Source organism: Megascapheus bottae, chromosome 30 (assembly GCF_031878675.1).
Source record: "Megascapheus bottae isolate mThoBot1 chromosome 30, mThoBot2.hap1, whole genome shotgun sequence".
Taxonomy (NCBI): domain Eukaryota; kingdom Metazoa; phylum Chordata; class Mammalia; order Rodentia; family Geomyidae; genus Megascapheus; species Megascapheus bottae.
Window position 1 is genome coordinate 5,021,178 of NC_143538.1, and position 15,506 is coordinate 5,036,683.

At 44.0% G+C, this 15,506-nt stretch overlaps 1 protein-coding gene across 1 annotated transcript; it reads left to right on the forward strand.

Moving 5' to 3' along the window:
- The first annotated feature begins 20 nt into the window (after positions 1-20).
- On the forward strand, positions 21-15,506 carry Nipa1 (NIPA magnesium transporter 1). The gene is made up of 5 exons (XM_090321764.1): positions 21-210; positions 7,004-7,051; positions 8,985-9,075; positions 13,086-13,246; positions 13,688-15,506. The coding sequence occupies exons 1-5, from the start codon at positions 21-23 to the stop codon at positions 14,197-14,199; spliced, it is 1,002 nt and encodes a 333-aa protein (XP_090177890.1). The 3' UTR covers positions 14,200-15,506.

Below are 15,506 nucleotides of genomic sequence, written 5' to 3' on the forward strand. Positions count from 1 at the left end.
GGCGGGCGGGCCGGGGCGGCATGGGGACCGCAGCGGCCGCGGCGGCGGCGGCGGCGGCGGCGGCGGCGGCAGCGGCGGCCGGGGAGGGGTCGCGCAGCCCGAGCCCCGCCGCGGTGTCGCTGGGCCTGGGCGTGGCGGTCGTGTCGAGCCTGGTGAACGGGTCCACGTTCGTGCTGCAGAAGAAGGGCATCGTGCGCGCCAAGCGGCGAGGTAGGGCGGGGATGGGGAGAACCGCGGGCCGGGGGCGGGGGGTGGGGGCGCCTGCAGCCCGGACCGGGCGTCCGGGACTCCACGGCGTCTGGGCCCCGCAGGGCGCCGGCTCCTCGCGAGGCCCGCGGCCGGCTCCGCAGGCCCGGGCCTGGGCTCCCCCCGCCCCCCGCCCCCCGCCCCCAGGATGCCCAGGCGGCGGAGCCGGGCACCTGCGGAGCTGCAGCTCCTGGCCGCCGTGGTGGCGGTGCGCAAGGAGGAGGCCGAGCCAAGGGAGGCGCCTTCCCGGGCCTTGGGAGCTGGGCTCCTCCTGCGTGTGTGAGATCTTCAGCGTTTGTTTTTCTAAAGCAAGGTAGAAACTTAAGATAGACTAAAAGAAAAAAAAAAAGGACCCCACCCCACCCCAGACGGACCCACCGAGGGGCTCAGCCCCTGGATCAGGGAGGTGGGGGCTCCTCCTTGGTGAGGTGGCTCACGCCTGTCATCCCAGCTGCTCGGGGCGGGGGCTGAGATCCGAGGATGGAGGTTCAAAGCCAGCCTGGACACAGAAGGACCCGAGGCTCTGATCTCCAGTTAACCTCTAGAAAAGGGAATCGGCGCTTGGCTGCAGGGTAGGGCGGTAGCCTTGGGCTGAGGAGCGCAGGGACAGCGCCCAGGCCCGGAGTTCAAGCCCCAGGACTGACCCCCCCCCCCAAAAAAAAAGCCCTGGATGCTGGCGAGGCACGCCTGTCAATCTTAGCCACTGGGAAGGCTGAGATCTGACAATCAGGGTTTGGAGCCAGGCTGGAGAAGAAAGTCTGGCAAGCGCCCTGCCACTTGAGCCACAGCACCAAGGCTTCTCCATGTATGTGATTGGGAGGAATTGAACCTGGGTCTTTGTGTGTGCGAAGCAAGCATTCTACCACCAGAGCAAACCACTGGCCCTGCGGGACTCTTGTCTCCAACTAACCATCAAAAAGCTAGACGTGGAGCTCAGCGCTAGCCCTGAGCCAGAAAAACTCAGGGACAGAGCTCAGCCCCAGGACTGGCACAAAAGGAGGAGGAGGAGGAAGAGGAGAAAGGTCTGAGGATTTTACTGAAAGCAGCAGATGTCGTGCTATTCTTATTTATTTGTATTTTTTTTTGATAGCTGTCCAGGGCTTGAAGTCGGTGTCCTTGAGCTTTTTTGTTTAAGGCTCGCACTCAACCCCTTGAGCCACAGCTCCACTGCTGGCTCTTTTGGTGGTTCATTTGAGATAGAAGTCTCCTGGGTTTTTTTCTTTCTCAGGCTGGTTTTGAGTCCTCAGATCTCAGCCTCCTGAGTCTCTAGGATTACAGGCCTGAGCCACTAGTGCCCTGTTAAATAGCATGCTTTGAAAAGGAAAATGAGCATTGCTTCCAGAGGGACTAATTGTTAGCCATAATCTCACAAGACCGATATTAAAAGCTCTGTGGGGAGGGACCTGGCTGCCCTATCATGGGTTTTGAGAAGCAAACACACTTGATAGTTCCGATTCTAGTGTGCAGGTGAAATATTTTGAGTGTTCTGGATAGTGAGTCAAGAATGCTTTTTGAGATAAAAGGGCACGACTATTGAGTGAGAATATAAAGCCGTGAGCATATTTTTAAAGAACTTAACTTGACATTTCCGGCTTCATATGAAGCCTAAATAATATTATGTAGGACTTTCCAAGGATGTGGCCATTTCTGTCTACAGGTACAAACACATCTGGTGCATAGCTAACTGTGTGCCATGTTCTTCAGTCTGTCAATTTGATGGACCTTAGGACTGGGTAAGGTGTTTCCTGTGATGCATAAATAAGGTAGGGCTAGGTACTCATAATCCTAGCTACTCAGGAAGCTGATGTCAAATCTGATCAAGGTTCTAAGCCAGCCAGGACAGGAAAGTCCATGAGATTCTAACCACCGAAAAGCTGAAAGTAGAGCTGTCTGTGGCTCAAGTAATAGAGCACCAGCTTTGAGCAAAAACATGAAGGGATAGCACCCAGACCCAAGTTCAAACCCCACAAATCTCACACACACACACACATACACACACACACGGCTTTGTCTTTATGACTGTAATCCTAACTAGTTGGAAGGCAAAGTCAGATCAAGAATTTAGAGCCAGCTGGGGAAAACTTATTAAGGGTTTTATCTCAATGACAGAGTAAGATAAAGTGGTGGTCACGCACTTGGCTAGCAAGTACAAAGCCTTGCAATTGATTCCCCGGTTCTGGAAATAAATAAGTAAATAAATATAACAGAAAAAAAAACCAATATATGTGCCCTTGATAGAGTGATGTGTTCTACCTCTGTGGTACTTTCTCAAATCCCATCTACCCAGTGTAATCCTGAGCAAAACATAACAGGCCCCACAAATCTGAACTAAAGAACAGCTTAACTTAATTTCCTACTAGTTCTCTAATGGGTCATGATATCTGAGAAAGATACATATCACTAAAGGAAAGACATTAAGAGAAAAGGAAGGAAATCTAAATGTAAGCTTTTGGTAGTAAACATAAATAAACCAATTATTATTTTATTAGCTTTAAGTTCGTTGTGCAAGAGGTTTCAATTCAACATAATCGGTTTATTGGCACAATTCATCTCGATCTGTATCATCCCTTCAATACTTCTTCTCATTCTCACAAGTTATCTAGTTCCATTTTCACATATGTGCATTGAATGATTATTATTTTTTGTCAGTCCTTGGGCTGGGTGCTGTTCCTGAGCTTTTGTGTATTAGGCTCCACTTCCAGTTTTCTATGGTTAGTTGGAGGGAAGAGTTTCCTGCCCCAACTGGTGTCAAACCGAAATCCTCAAATCTCAGCCACCTGAGTAGCTGGGATGACAGACACGATTGGCTGGCACATTGACTACTGTAACTGTTTTGGCCCAACCTTTCTTTCTCCGTTGGTGGAGATGCCCTTGCCAACAAGTGTTCTGTCAAGAACATCTTCCCTTCACTATGTTATAGAATATTTTTAAATAATAAAATGTTATTATTTGACTCATCAGGGAGTGTCTGGGGTGTGTGTGACGCACGTAGGACAAAAAGGAATCTCTAGTGGGACTTTTAGAAAGGCCTTGAGAAAGTACTTAGGCAAGCACTCTACCACCAGGCCAAACTCCGGGCCCTACCTTGAGAAAGTGCTTATCTTGTGCAAGTAAGCATAAGGTCTCCCTTCTTGGCTGTATGTCTGTCTTGGTCTGATAAGACCAAGTTTTTCCTTGCATCAATAACTTTCACCATGCTGGCTTCCTTTCCTTTTCCTCCCTCTCCTCTTCTCCCCCTCTCCTACCCTCCCTCCTTTCTCTTTCTTTCTTTTTCCTCCCTATTTAGCAGGCTGGCTTCCTGCTTTCTATGTTGGGACTTAGGTGTGAACAGTTACATCTGGTATTTGTTGTTTTTTTTTTTTGCCAGTCCTGGGCTTGAGCTCAGAGTCTGAGCACTGTCCTTGGACTTTCTCAAGGCTAGAGCTCTACCACTTGAGCCTCAGCACCACTTCCAGCTTTTTCTATATATGTGGTACCAAGGAATCGAACCCGGGTCTTCGTGCAGACTAGGCAAGCACTTTAACCACTAGGCCAAACTCCTGGCCCTGGTATTTGTTTTTTTAATGGTGCCTTTTGAAGGCAGAAATTACTGGTTTTGATGAAGTCTGATTTTTTTCTATGGGATATGCGTTATCATTTCTGCCTACTGAATCTTAGTCTCTTCTCAGCTTATAGCAGCGTCTCTTGTATTTTCTTCTTGGCATTTTATAACTTTAGCTTTACTTTTAGGCCTGTTGGTAAGAGTTATCATGACTTTAGGTCATGTTCAATTTTTGTGTATAATTATGCCTGAGGTGTAATTCAAGATTCACTATTTCCTTTGTTGAAGAGATTTTGTAAAAATCACTCAGTACCCTCAGGAAATGCCTGTTCAAGATTAGCCAAGTTCCTCTACTTTCCAGCTGAGGCCCGACTTCTATCATTCTTCAGGTCTACAGAGAAAGAACAGAGATTCACAGAACTAAGAGCACTGGAGACTCTTATTTGTTTGTACATACTCAGGTCTCCTCCCTCCACTCCTAGGTGCCAGAAGTAACAAAAACCAAATCCAGAAACTTTTCCCTCACCAGAAACCTGAATTGCTAACTGGGAGTTGTTGTTTATAAGGGCTGAATGATAAGACAAAGAAGTATTTGTGCAAATATCAGAGGCAAGATGGTTAAAAAAAAAAAAAGCTGGCAATTACACAGAACAGTTTATTGGCCTGTAGCATCCAAGACCTTCTGTTTAGTTATAAACACATACAAAAATCTTTGAAAATATGGATTTCTAAGCATAAAAATAACGTCTTGTGTTCCCTCATGTAGTGTTATGTCTTTTACTCTTTAGCCTTGCTTTGTATGTATGACCTTGTGTTTGTGAAAAGTACATGCCAGCTAGTTTGTAACTTTTCCAGCTAGTTTGGATTCATCTAATGTTTCCTCAAGATTTGCTTCAAGCTCTACCTTGGGCAAGAATATGGCAAAATGTTCTGTAGTGTCCTTCCAAATGAGCCCCTGGGGACAATTTTATACCATCTGTCCCATGGTTTGCTGATGTTAACTTTGACTATTTAATTAAGCTGATATCTGCTAGGCTTCTCTGGAACAAAAATAACTTTCTGATTAATTTTAAAGGAAATTTCTGAAGGTGATTCATTGAGTCTGTGACAATCCTGTCCCTCAGATGACTTCCATCTTTTATGATGGATAAGTCTTGCTTGAATCTAATGTTGCCATCTCTCCCAACTCAGTTATTGTGTTCTTGTTTTCTGAGATGGTTATTCCTATGTTACGGCCAGGCCTCCAATTCCAGGACTTAAAACTGTCCTCCTGCCTCAGCCCCTTGAGTAGCAGTTTCATACTGACTGTTTCATTTTCAAGTACTCGCTGCTCATATATATATATATATATATATATATATATATATATATATATACACACACACACACACACACACACACACACACACACTGCTGTTTTCTTATGTTCCCTATGCCAAGGTACTGTGGTTTTACTTTGGATACAATGTCTACCCCTAAGGGAGGAGAACCCTTTAGATGAGGGAATCTTGGGGCACATGTTCTTCTGCTGCCCCATTGGGGATGTGTGAGGATAATAAGAGATAAGATTATAAAGATAAGTAGATTAGAGATAAGGATTGTGTGAGAATAGTAAGAGATAATAAGAGATATAATTGAGGCTCACACCTACCATCCTAGCTATACTGGAAGTTGAAATCTGATGATTTATCAAAATCCTGGTTTTAAGTCAGCTCAGGCAGGAAAATCAGAGAGATTCAACTCAGTTAAATGGAAGTGGAGGTATGGCTCAGGTGATAGAGCACCACCTTTGAGTGGAAAAAGCTAAAGAAGAATGGAAGACCCTGAGTTCAAGCCCCAGTACCTGAACACACACACACACACACACACACACACACACACACACACACACACACACACACACACACACGGCAGGATGTAAAATGGAGAGACTAATGTAAAATTCCACTCCAAAGAATAGTATTATCACAATTACTTCCTGAGTCAAAGGAAACCATTTTATGAAGTTTTTGCCTTTTGATATGTCTATGTTGGATGCAAAAGTGGGGAAAATCTTTGTTATTTTTTAGTAGTTTCTCATCTTTTGTTATTCTTTTTTTTTTTTTTTGCCAGTCCTGGGCTTGGCTCAGGGCCTGAGCACTGTCCTTAGACTTTCTCAAGGCTAGAGCTCTACCACTTGAGCCTCAGTACCACTTCTGGCTTTTTTGTATGTATGTGGTACCAAGGAATCGAACCCGGGTCTTCATGCATGCTAGGCAAGCACTTTAACCACTAGGCCAAACTCCTGGCCCTCTTTTGTTATTCTTAGTGGTGGTTTTGGATGGAAGATTATGTAGCAGAGGAGGAGGGGGGACAGCCAAACCTGGAGCTATATAATGCCTACGATTTCTATATAAGATGTATCTATCTATCTATTTATGGTCCAAAATCACATGGTCTTGTCCCGTGAAAGTAGCAGCAGAGAAGACTCCAAAACCATTAAGCCTAGGAGTGAGCTTGTATGTATGTATGTATGCGATGCTGAAGTTAGATTACAGGCACTAAAACTTGCTCACCTTGTTTTCTTGGCACTGTACCAATCGAGCCACACCTCCAAGATGACTTTTTTCTTTATTGGTTACTTATTTTATAATTTTAGTATATTTTGTTTTATTTTCTTGAACTTAGAGCCTGGGTGCTGTCCCTGAGCTTTTTCTCACAAGGCTGGCGCTCTACCACTTGAGCCACAACTTTACCTTTGGCTCTTCGGTGGCTCATTGGAGATAAGAGTCACATAAATTTTTCTGCCTGGGCAGGCTTCAAACTATGATCCTCAGATTTCAGCTTCTGGAGTACGTAGGATTCACAGGCCTGAGCCACCTGTGCTCAGCTTTGCTGGTTATTTTGGAGACAGCCTTTCTATCTGGGTAGGCTTCTCACTTCCATCCTCTGGATTTCAGGCTCCTGAGTAGCTAGGATTACAGGTGTGAATGTCTGGGTTAGGATTAAAAAAAAACAAACCAATAACATAAATGCGCATACCCGTTAATATCATATGTATCACATGGCCCCTGGTAGATACATGGTATGTAGCCCTAATAGGTTAATGACATTCATTATTCTTTTCAGTATTAGTCTTCATGTGATGTTTCTGAGTATGTCTCAGGAACTTTTCATGTAAGCTATATACCGTAGCCTGTAATCTACTTTGTTGTCACTCTTCTTATTCTTTCACAGGTACCTCCTATTTAACAGACATTGTGTGGTGGGCTGGCACGATTGCAAGTAAGTAACTGATACAGTTGAATCTGATGTTTTCATTTAGCTAATTCTCTCTCTCTCTCTCTCCTCTCCTTCTCTCTCCCCCTTCTCCCCCGCCCCCCTATGTATTGGTCTTGGAGCTTGAACTCATAGCCTGGGTAGGTATTGTCCCTGAGCTGTTTTACTTAAGGCTAGTGTTCTATCACTTGAGCCACAACTTCACTTCTGGCTTTTGAGGCAATTAATTCGAGGAATAGGCTCCCAGATTTTCCTGCCGAGGCTGGCTTTGAACCCTGATCCACCAATCTCAGCCTCCTAAGTAGCTGGGACTGAAGGTGTGATCCACTGGCTTCTGGCTTCCTTTCTTTGTTAAGGTCAGTTATTTTCTAGGTAGGGCTGGAGGGGGTGAGATAAACTTGACAGTACTTGGGAGAAGGGTGTGAAGTTGCCCCTTCCCAGACTCAAAATGTCTTGATGTCCCTCTCTTTACCTGAGATCCACCCTCCTTCCTGTGTTGTTTTTGTTGGAAGGGAGTGGATGGATGGGAGCGTTTGGAATGAGGATCAAGGAAGAAAGGGCGGAATTCCATTTTGTTAGGCTGTTTTATTTCATTTATGTATTTTGTTGGTACTGGGGGTTGAATTTAGAATCTGGGTGCTGTTTCTTAGCTTTTCTGATCAAGGCTAGCTCTGTACTAACTGAGCCACAGATCTATTTCTGGCTTTGCTTGGTGGCTGTTTGGAGATAGGGGTCTGAAACACTTTCCTGACCTGCAAAGAGTGATCCACAGATCTCAGCATGGAGTAGCTGGGATTACAGGCGTGAGCCACACAAGCTGCTTGATTTGGTCAATACTATTGGTTTAAATGAATGAGAGACTTGGTTCAAAGACCAGATTCAAAGCTCTTCTTGTAATTTAAATGCAAATAATAAAATTGGAGTTTTGAATGTAACTGTATTACAAAATGCAGAAGCATATGCTTTGCCATATATTACCTTCTATCCAGCTATTAACTCCTGAAGGCTGATTCTGTCATTGAAGAATTCTTCTTTTCATTTTGTCTAGGAGGAGGCTTTAGAGAAGTTCTGAGCCCCTGCCCTGTGGCTGGCTGCCCACAGTGGAAGTAGGTCCAAGCCATTTGCAGGCAGATGGGATGCTCTGCCCAATTTATTGATGAGAGGTTGTTCCTGGGTATGCAGATACTGTTAGATAGGCATGAAACTACCCATGAAGAAAACGCACACCGTTATTTCAAAAAGGAAGGACTTTGACTGTTCTTACTACAAAGAATTAATACAGCTGAGTTCCAGTGGCTCACACCTATAGTCCGAGCTACTCAGGAGGCTGAGATCTGAAGATCGTGGGTCAAGCCAGCCTGAGCAGGAAACTCTGTGTGACTCTTAATCTCTAGTTAGCCACCAGGAAAACAGAAGTAGTACTGTGGCTTGAAGTGGCAGAGTGTTAGCCTTGAGCAAAAAGAGCTCAGGGACAGTACCCAGGCTTCCAGTACAAGCCCCAAGCCCTATTACCACTAACGACAACAAAAAAAGGAAGGAAGGAAGGAAAGAAAGAAAGAATATGGGTTTGAGTAGTTAGGTATATTTAACCCAATTGAAACATTATACAACGTATATATATGTCCAAACATCAAGTGGCAACATGCAAATACATACAATTTTATGTTTCAGTCAAAGAATAGATTAAACAAGGTGCTGGTGGCTCACACCTGTAATCTGAGCTACTTAGGGAGGCTGAGATCTGAGAGTTGTGGCTGGAAGCAAAAGTACCACAGAAATGGAACTGTGGCCCAAGTGGTAGAGTACTAGTCTTGAGGGGAAAAAGAGCACAAGGCCTTGAGTTTCCAGTACTGGTACATAGAGAAAACTCCAACCCCTCCGTGAGTGCTGAGAGAGAACGGTGTGGCTGGCAGTGACGTGCTTGTTCTTCTCTTCACAGTGGCAGTTGGTCAGATTGGGAACTTCCTGGCTTACACTGCAGTTCCCACAGTCCTGGTGACGCCCCTGGGGGCCCTGGGAGTGCCATTCGGGTGAGAATGTGTTTTTCTATTTGATGTGCAGTTTAGATATAAACCCTGTTTTTATTTTGCATGTTTCTGTTTTTTTTTTTTTAATAGTATGCCTGGAATCCTAGCTATTCAGGAAGTTGAGATCTGAGGATCATGGTTTGAAGTCAGCCTGGAGAGGAAAATCCCCCTGAGACGCTTATCTCCAATCAATCACAGAAACAGTTGGAAATGGTGCTGTGGCTCAAGTAGTAGAGTGCTAGCTTTGAGCAAAAGAGCTCAAGGGAAGCACCCACGCCCTTAGTTCAAGCCCCACAACTGACTGAAAAAAACTGTGGGCTGGGAGTTTGGCCTAGTGGTAGAGTGCTTGCCTAGCGTGTGCAAAGACCGGGGTTCAATTCCTCAGTACCACATACATTGAAAAAAAAAAGCCAGAAGTGGTGCTGTGGTTCAGCTTTAGCCTTGAGAAAGCCCAAGAACAGTGCTCAGGCCCTGATCTCAAGCCCCAGGACTGCCCCCTCCCTAAGAAAAAAATTGTATAGCTGGGTGCCAGTGATTTCCATTTGTAATCCTAGATACTTGCAAGACTGAGATCTGAGGGTCTCTGTGAAAAGCCAGCCTGGGCAGAAAAGTCCATGAAATGCTTACATTCAGTTAACTACCCAAAAGCTGTGAACTTTGGCTCATCTGGTGGAGTGCCATTCTTCTTCTTCTTCTTCTTCTTCTTCTTCTTCTTCTTCTTCTTCTTCTTCTTCTTCTTCTTCTTCTTCTTCCTCTTCTTCTTCTCCTCCTTCTTCTTCTTCTTTTTTGCTAGTCCTGGGGCTTGAACTCAGGGCCTGAGCACTGTCCTTAGGCTTTCTCGAGACTAGAGCTCTACCACTTGAGCCACAGCACCACTTCTGTCTATGTGGTACTGAGGAATTGAACCCAGGGCTTGGTGCATGCTAGATAAGCACTCTACCACTAGGCCAAACTCCTGGCCCTGGAGTGCCATTCTTGAGTAAAAAAGATATGGCACCCTGAGTTCAAGCGCCAATATTGGCACAAGTTTTTTTGGTTTTGTTTTCTTTTCAAGCAGTACCATATTATGTGAAAATAGATCTTTGGTATTCTAGTCTATCATTTAATTTTATTCCTTTAAATATAGTTCTCTGTGTTACTAACCCTTCTCATAGCATTTACTTTAGTGTCTTTTACATTTTAATTTATTCGTGGTTATCACTGAATCTGATCCTATTCACTTTCCTGGACTTTGTCCTGGAAAATGTCTAATAATCTTCTGACACTTCTGGCTAGTTAGTCTGAGAAATCATTAAGCACAATGAGTCAGGTTTTGTTTTCTTTTTTTTTTTTTTTTTTTTTTTTTTTTTTGCCAGTCATGGGCTTGAGCTCAGGGCCTGAGCACTGTCCTTGGACTTTCTCAAGGTTAGAGCTCTACCACTTGAACCTCAGCACCATTTCTGGCTTTTTTCTATGTATGTGGTACCGAGGAATTGAACCCGGGTCTTCGTACATGCTAAGCAAGCACTCTACCACTAGGCCAAACTCCCGGCCCCTCTTCTTTCTTTTTTTAAATTGCTATTATAAAGGAGATATACAGAGGGGGGTTTACAGTTATATAAGTAAGATAACAAGTACATTTCTCCCTCCCCCCACCTTTCTCTGTCTCTGGCAGTTTTGGGGCTTGAATTCAAGGTCTGGGCACTGTCCCTGAGCTTCTCTGTGCTCCATCAAGGCTAGTGCTCTACCACTTGAGCTACAGTGTCACTTCTGAGTTTTGATAAGAATCTCACAGGGATCTTTCTGCCCAGGCTGGCCAGGCTAGGCAACAGAAATTTGACTAAGACAAGACTGTTATTGCTAAAATCAGAAATAAAATAGAGAACATTACTCCTGACCCTGCAAAGCACTAAAGAACTCTAAGCAAATACGAAAAATTATGGGCCAACGGTTTAGAGAATTTAAATGAGATGGAAACATTCCTAGAAAGGCATGAGCTCCTGAAACTGTCTCAAGAAAAAATAAGACGTTTGAACAGATTGATAACATCAAAAAAGTAGCATTATTCATTTTTTAAAAAGTCTGCAACAAAGAAGCCAAGGCACAGATGGTTTCATAGTTCAATTCTGTCATATATTTGGAGAATACTAATTCTTCATCAATTCCCAAAAATAGGAGAGGAAGAATTTCCCCCACTTACTGAGTCTACCCTGGTAACAAGACCAATAATATAAGTAAATAAACTACAAACTTCCTTTTAGGAAGATAAATAGAGCAATCCCCCCAAAAGGATTATAAATTATGACTGGCTGGCATTCCAGGAATACTGGAGAAATTTAGAATTAAAAAAAAAGATTCCAGCATTGGGAAGATTGAGACGAGAGGATCACAAATTTGAGACTAGCCTGAGCTACATGATGAATTTGAGGCCACCTGTACCTCAGAGTAAAACCTTGTCTCATAAAACTAAAAAGATCAGCGCCTGGAGTTTGGTATAGTGGTAGAGTGCTCACCAAACATGCACAAGACCTGGGTTCAAGTCCTCTGTGCCACATACATAGAAAAGGCGGAAGTGCTGCTGTGGCTCAAATGGTAGAGCTCTAGCCTTGAGGAAAAAGCCCAAGGAGAGGGCTCAGGCCCTGAGTTCAAGCCCCAGGATTGGCACACACACACACACATACACCCACAAACCCTAAAACGATCCTAGCTCCATTTCAGTCTCCTGAACAGCTGAAATGTGTGAGCTACAGGTGTGAGCTACCACTGCCAGCAGTTGTGTTTTTTTTAATAGATGTTTTGTTTTTATACATTGTTTGTTTTCCTAAATAGGTGTGTGTGTGTGTGTGTGTGTGTGTGTGTGTGTGTGTGTGTGTGTGTCCTGGTGTTGGGCTTGAACTTTTTTGGTGGTTAATTGAGGATGAGTCTCACTTTCCTGTCTGGGGCTGGCTTTGAACCACAATCCTCAAATCTCAGCCTACTCCTAGAGTAGCTAGGATTATAGGGTTCTGGTGCCTAGCTAGGAATCAGTAACTTTGATCAGTCTTAAAACTTTTTCTTATTTGTTATATTTCATATCTACTAAGATGATACTGTTTGGTGCTACCTCTATAATGCATGGAAGTGGTATGAAAATCCAGCTAATGTTGAAATGACAACTTCAATAAATTACGAATGTAGGAATTATGTTTTCCATTTTTATTAAGATAGAGGCCATTAGGATAAGGCTCTGGGTTCCATCCCCAGTACCACAAAAAGAAAAACAAAAACTCCTGATAGTTTATGCCTGTAATCCTAACTGCTGGCGTTTGGAGCTCAAGTGAACTGTGGTTCAAGGCGAGCCTGGACAAAGGTTTGTGAGATCCTCTCACAACCAATAGCTGGGGACATCCTGTCGTCACTACGAAATTGAGCTTAGAAGAACTGATGTTTCAGGCAGTCTGGTGGGAAAAGTTCCTGAGACTTCATTTCCTTTTTATAAATTTTTCTTCAGTTGTGGGGTTTGAACTCAGGGCCTTGGAGCTGTTCCCTGAGGTTTTCTGCTCAAGGGTAACACTCTACTACTTTGAGCCACAGCTCCACTTTCCTGAGACTTCAACAGGAAAAAAAAAATGCACCTGTCAGCTGAGCCACAGTGGAAACTTTAAATAGGAGGATTGCAGTCCAGGCTAGCCAAGGTATAAAGAAAGATCCCATCTTAAAAATAGCTGGAGCAAAAAGAACTAGAGGCATGGCTCAAGCAGCAGAAGGCATACCTAGTAATGCCAAGGTCCTAAATTTACACTTTAGTACAGTCCCCAAAACCCCGAATGATGGGCTGGAGACAAGTGTTACTACTCAGCAGTTGGTAGAGCACGTATTTACTACATACAAGGCCCTGAACACCAGAACAATAATAATAACAACAGAAAACAAATTGGTAAATGAAATAGAGCTTTGAAGAAAATGTAGATCTTCTAGGTGCAGTGGCTGTAAGGGGTAGAAACTGGTGAGATAGTATGATTTCAACTATAATGATTTCTCTTGTTTGATTGAAGGTCCATTTTAGCTTCTTACCTTCTGAAGGAAAAGCTCAACATCTTAGGCAAGTTGGGGTGTCTGCTGAGCTGTGCGGGTTCTGTTGTGCTGATTATTCACTCCCCCAAGTCTGAGAGTGTCACAACGCAGGCTGAGCTGGAGGAGAAGCTGACTAATCCAGGTATATTTTGGTCATGGGGCTCGAACTCAGGGCCTGGGTGTTGCCCTTGAGCTCTGATGCTCAAAGCTAGCTAGCCCTCTACCACTTTGAGCTACAGTGCTACTTCCGGCTTTTGAATGGGTAATTGGAGATAGTCTCACAGGATTTTCGTTTTTAAACTTTGATCCTCAGATCTCAGCCTTCTGAGCAGCTGATGACAGACATAAGCTACGAGTGCCCAGCTGTAAACCAGTGTTTTAATACTGAAATGACTGATGGGAATGCTGTTTTTGTGGGGGTTTTTTTGGGGGGGGGGAGTTGCAGTGGAGTAGATGCATTTAGTTAACACAAGCTAGAGCCCTCCATTATCCTGACAGAGATGTAGGTTGATTGTGTTCTGCCGTTCCACGTGGCCGCCAGCTGGGGGACAGTGGAGGTTACTGTCTGCCGTCTGTCTTGCAGTGTTTGTGGGCTACCTCTGCATTGTGCTGCTCATGCTGCTGCTGCTGATCTTCTGGATTGCTCCAGCCCACGGGCCCACCAATATCATGGTCTATATCAGCATCTGCTCCTTGCTGGGGAGTTTCACTGTGCCCTCTACCAAGGGCATTGGATTGGCAGCGCAGGACATCTTACACAACAACCCATCCAGTCAGAGAGCCCTGTGCCTGTGCCTGGTACTCTTGGCTGTGCTGGGCTGCAGCATCATCGTCCAGTTCAGGTACATCAACAAGGCATTGGAGTGCTTCGATTCCTCGGTGTTTGGAGCCATCTACTACGTGGTGTTCACCACACTGGTCCTGCTAGCCTCAGCTATCCTCTTCCGGGAATGGAGCAACGTGGGGCTGGTTGACTTTCTGGGCATGGCCTGTGGATTCACAACTGTCTCTGTGGGGATTGTCTTGATCCAGGTGTTTAAAGAGTTCAATTTCAACCTCGGAGAGATGAACAAATCAAATATGAAAACGGACTAGGAGGCAAGCCAGGGGTTGTGGGGGGGGGTGTTCTTGAGGAACAGGCCTTGGAGCTGGTCTTTGGTCTTCGATAGAAGAAAGGCTCCATCTCTGTGTACTAATGGTGGTGTAATAGACAATGGGGAGTCTGGCTCAACACCAGGACACACACCCCGCTCCTTGCAGGTCCCAAGCGCCCAGTGGTTGTCTTGGATATCGTCTTTGATAAGACAAATGTCATTTTCATTTACTTGGAAGCTTTCACGACCTACTCTTTCCTTTGGAAACATTTCTTTTTAATATGATTTAATTCAAACATTAAGATAAGCTCTTTTTAATTAGTCTTTGCCAGAGGGCAGATGTTCTGATTTACAAGGTGACTTAGGGAATGGGGGGGAAAATGTCTTGAGATCTGGCTATGTACAGTAACTATGACTGAACTTGTGTTAGTTTGCATTAAGCATGTAATAACCTTCACATACCTCATTCAAATAAGAGGTATATGCATTGGATAGTTTTTAATTCTCTTAACAAACTGACTCTCTCGTTCCCTGACCTATTGTAATTGCAAGCAGAGAGAGAAGAGGTGACGAATGTGACACAGTGTTCCATTGGCAGGATGATTTTTCAATAGCTCAAGTCAATTTCAGTGCCTTTTTCACTTGAATTACTCATTTAATTTGACTTTTACTGTGTGTGTGTTTTCTTAGATTAGAATAATACCACTTCCTCGGTTAGTCCTTAATATTTCAGCGTTCAAATGACAAATAAGTAAAGCAGTTAGAAATAAGACTTATTGGAAGATAATCAAAAGCTGTAGACATGTTAGAGCAAATTGATCCATTTAGCATGTAGTTATTATCCAATTAAAGACAAGTAATTAAGTAGCATGAGATATTTTATTTGCATTCAACCTATGTAACTGGGTATCATCACAACCAACATTCTTTTTTTTTTTTCAGCAAGCCTTTGTGGCCATTCAAAAGATACTATTTAATTTGACACTTAAGGCCCTTGAATTCAAGAACAAATTAAGGCACAGACAACTGTATGATAGATAACTAGTTTCTACAAATTGGAACACACAATTTCTAAAAGAATTTCTGGCACAGGGCCACGTGCTGGTGGCTCACTTCTGTAATCCCTGCTACTAAGAAAGCTGAGATTTGAGGATCATAGTTCGAAGCCAGCCCTGGAAGAAAACTCCATGAGACTCAATCAGCAAAAAGCTAAAAATGAAGGTATTGCTTAAGAGATATACTAGCCTTGAGTGAAAATGTTAAGTGAGAGCATGAGGCTCTGAGTTCAAGCCTCAGTACCTGCACACA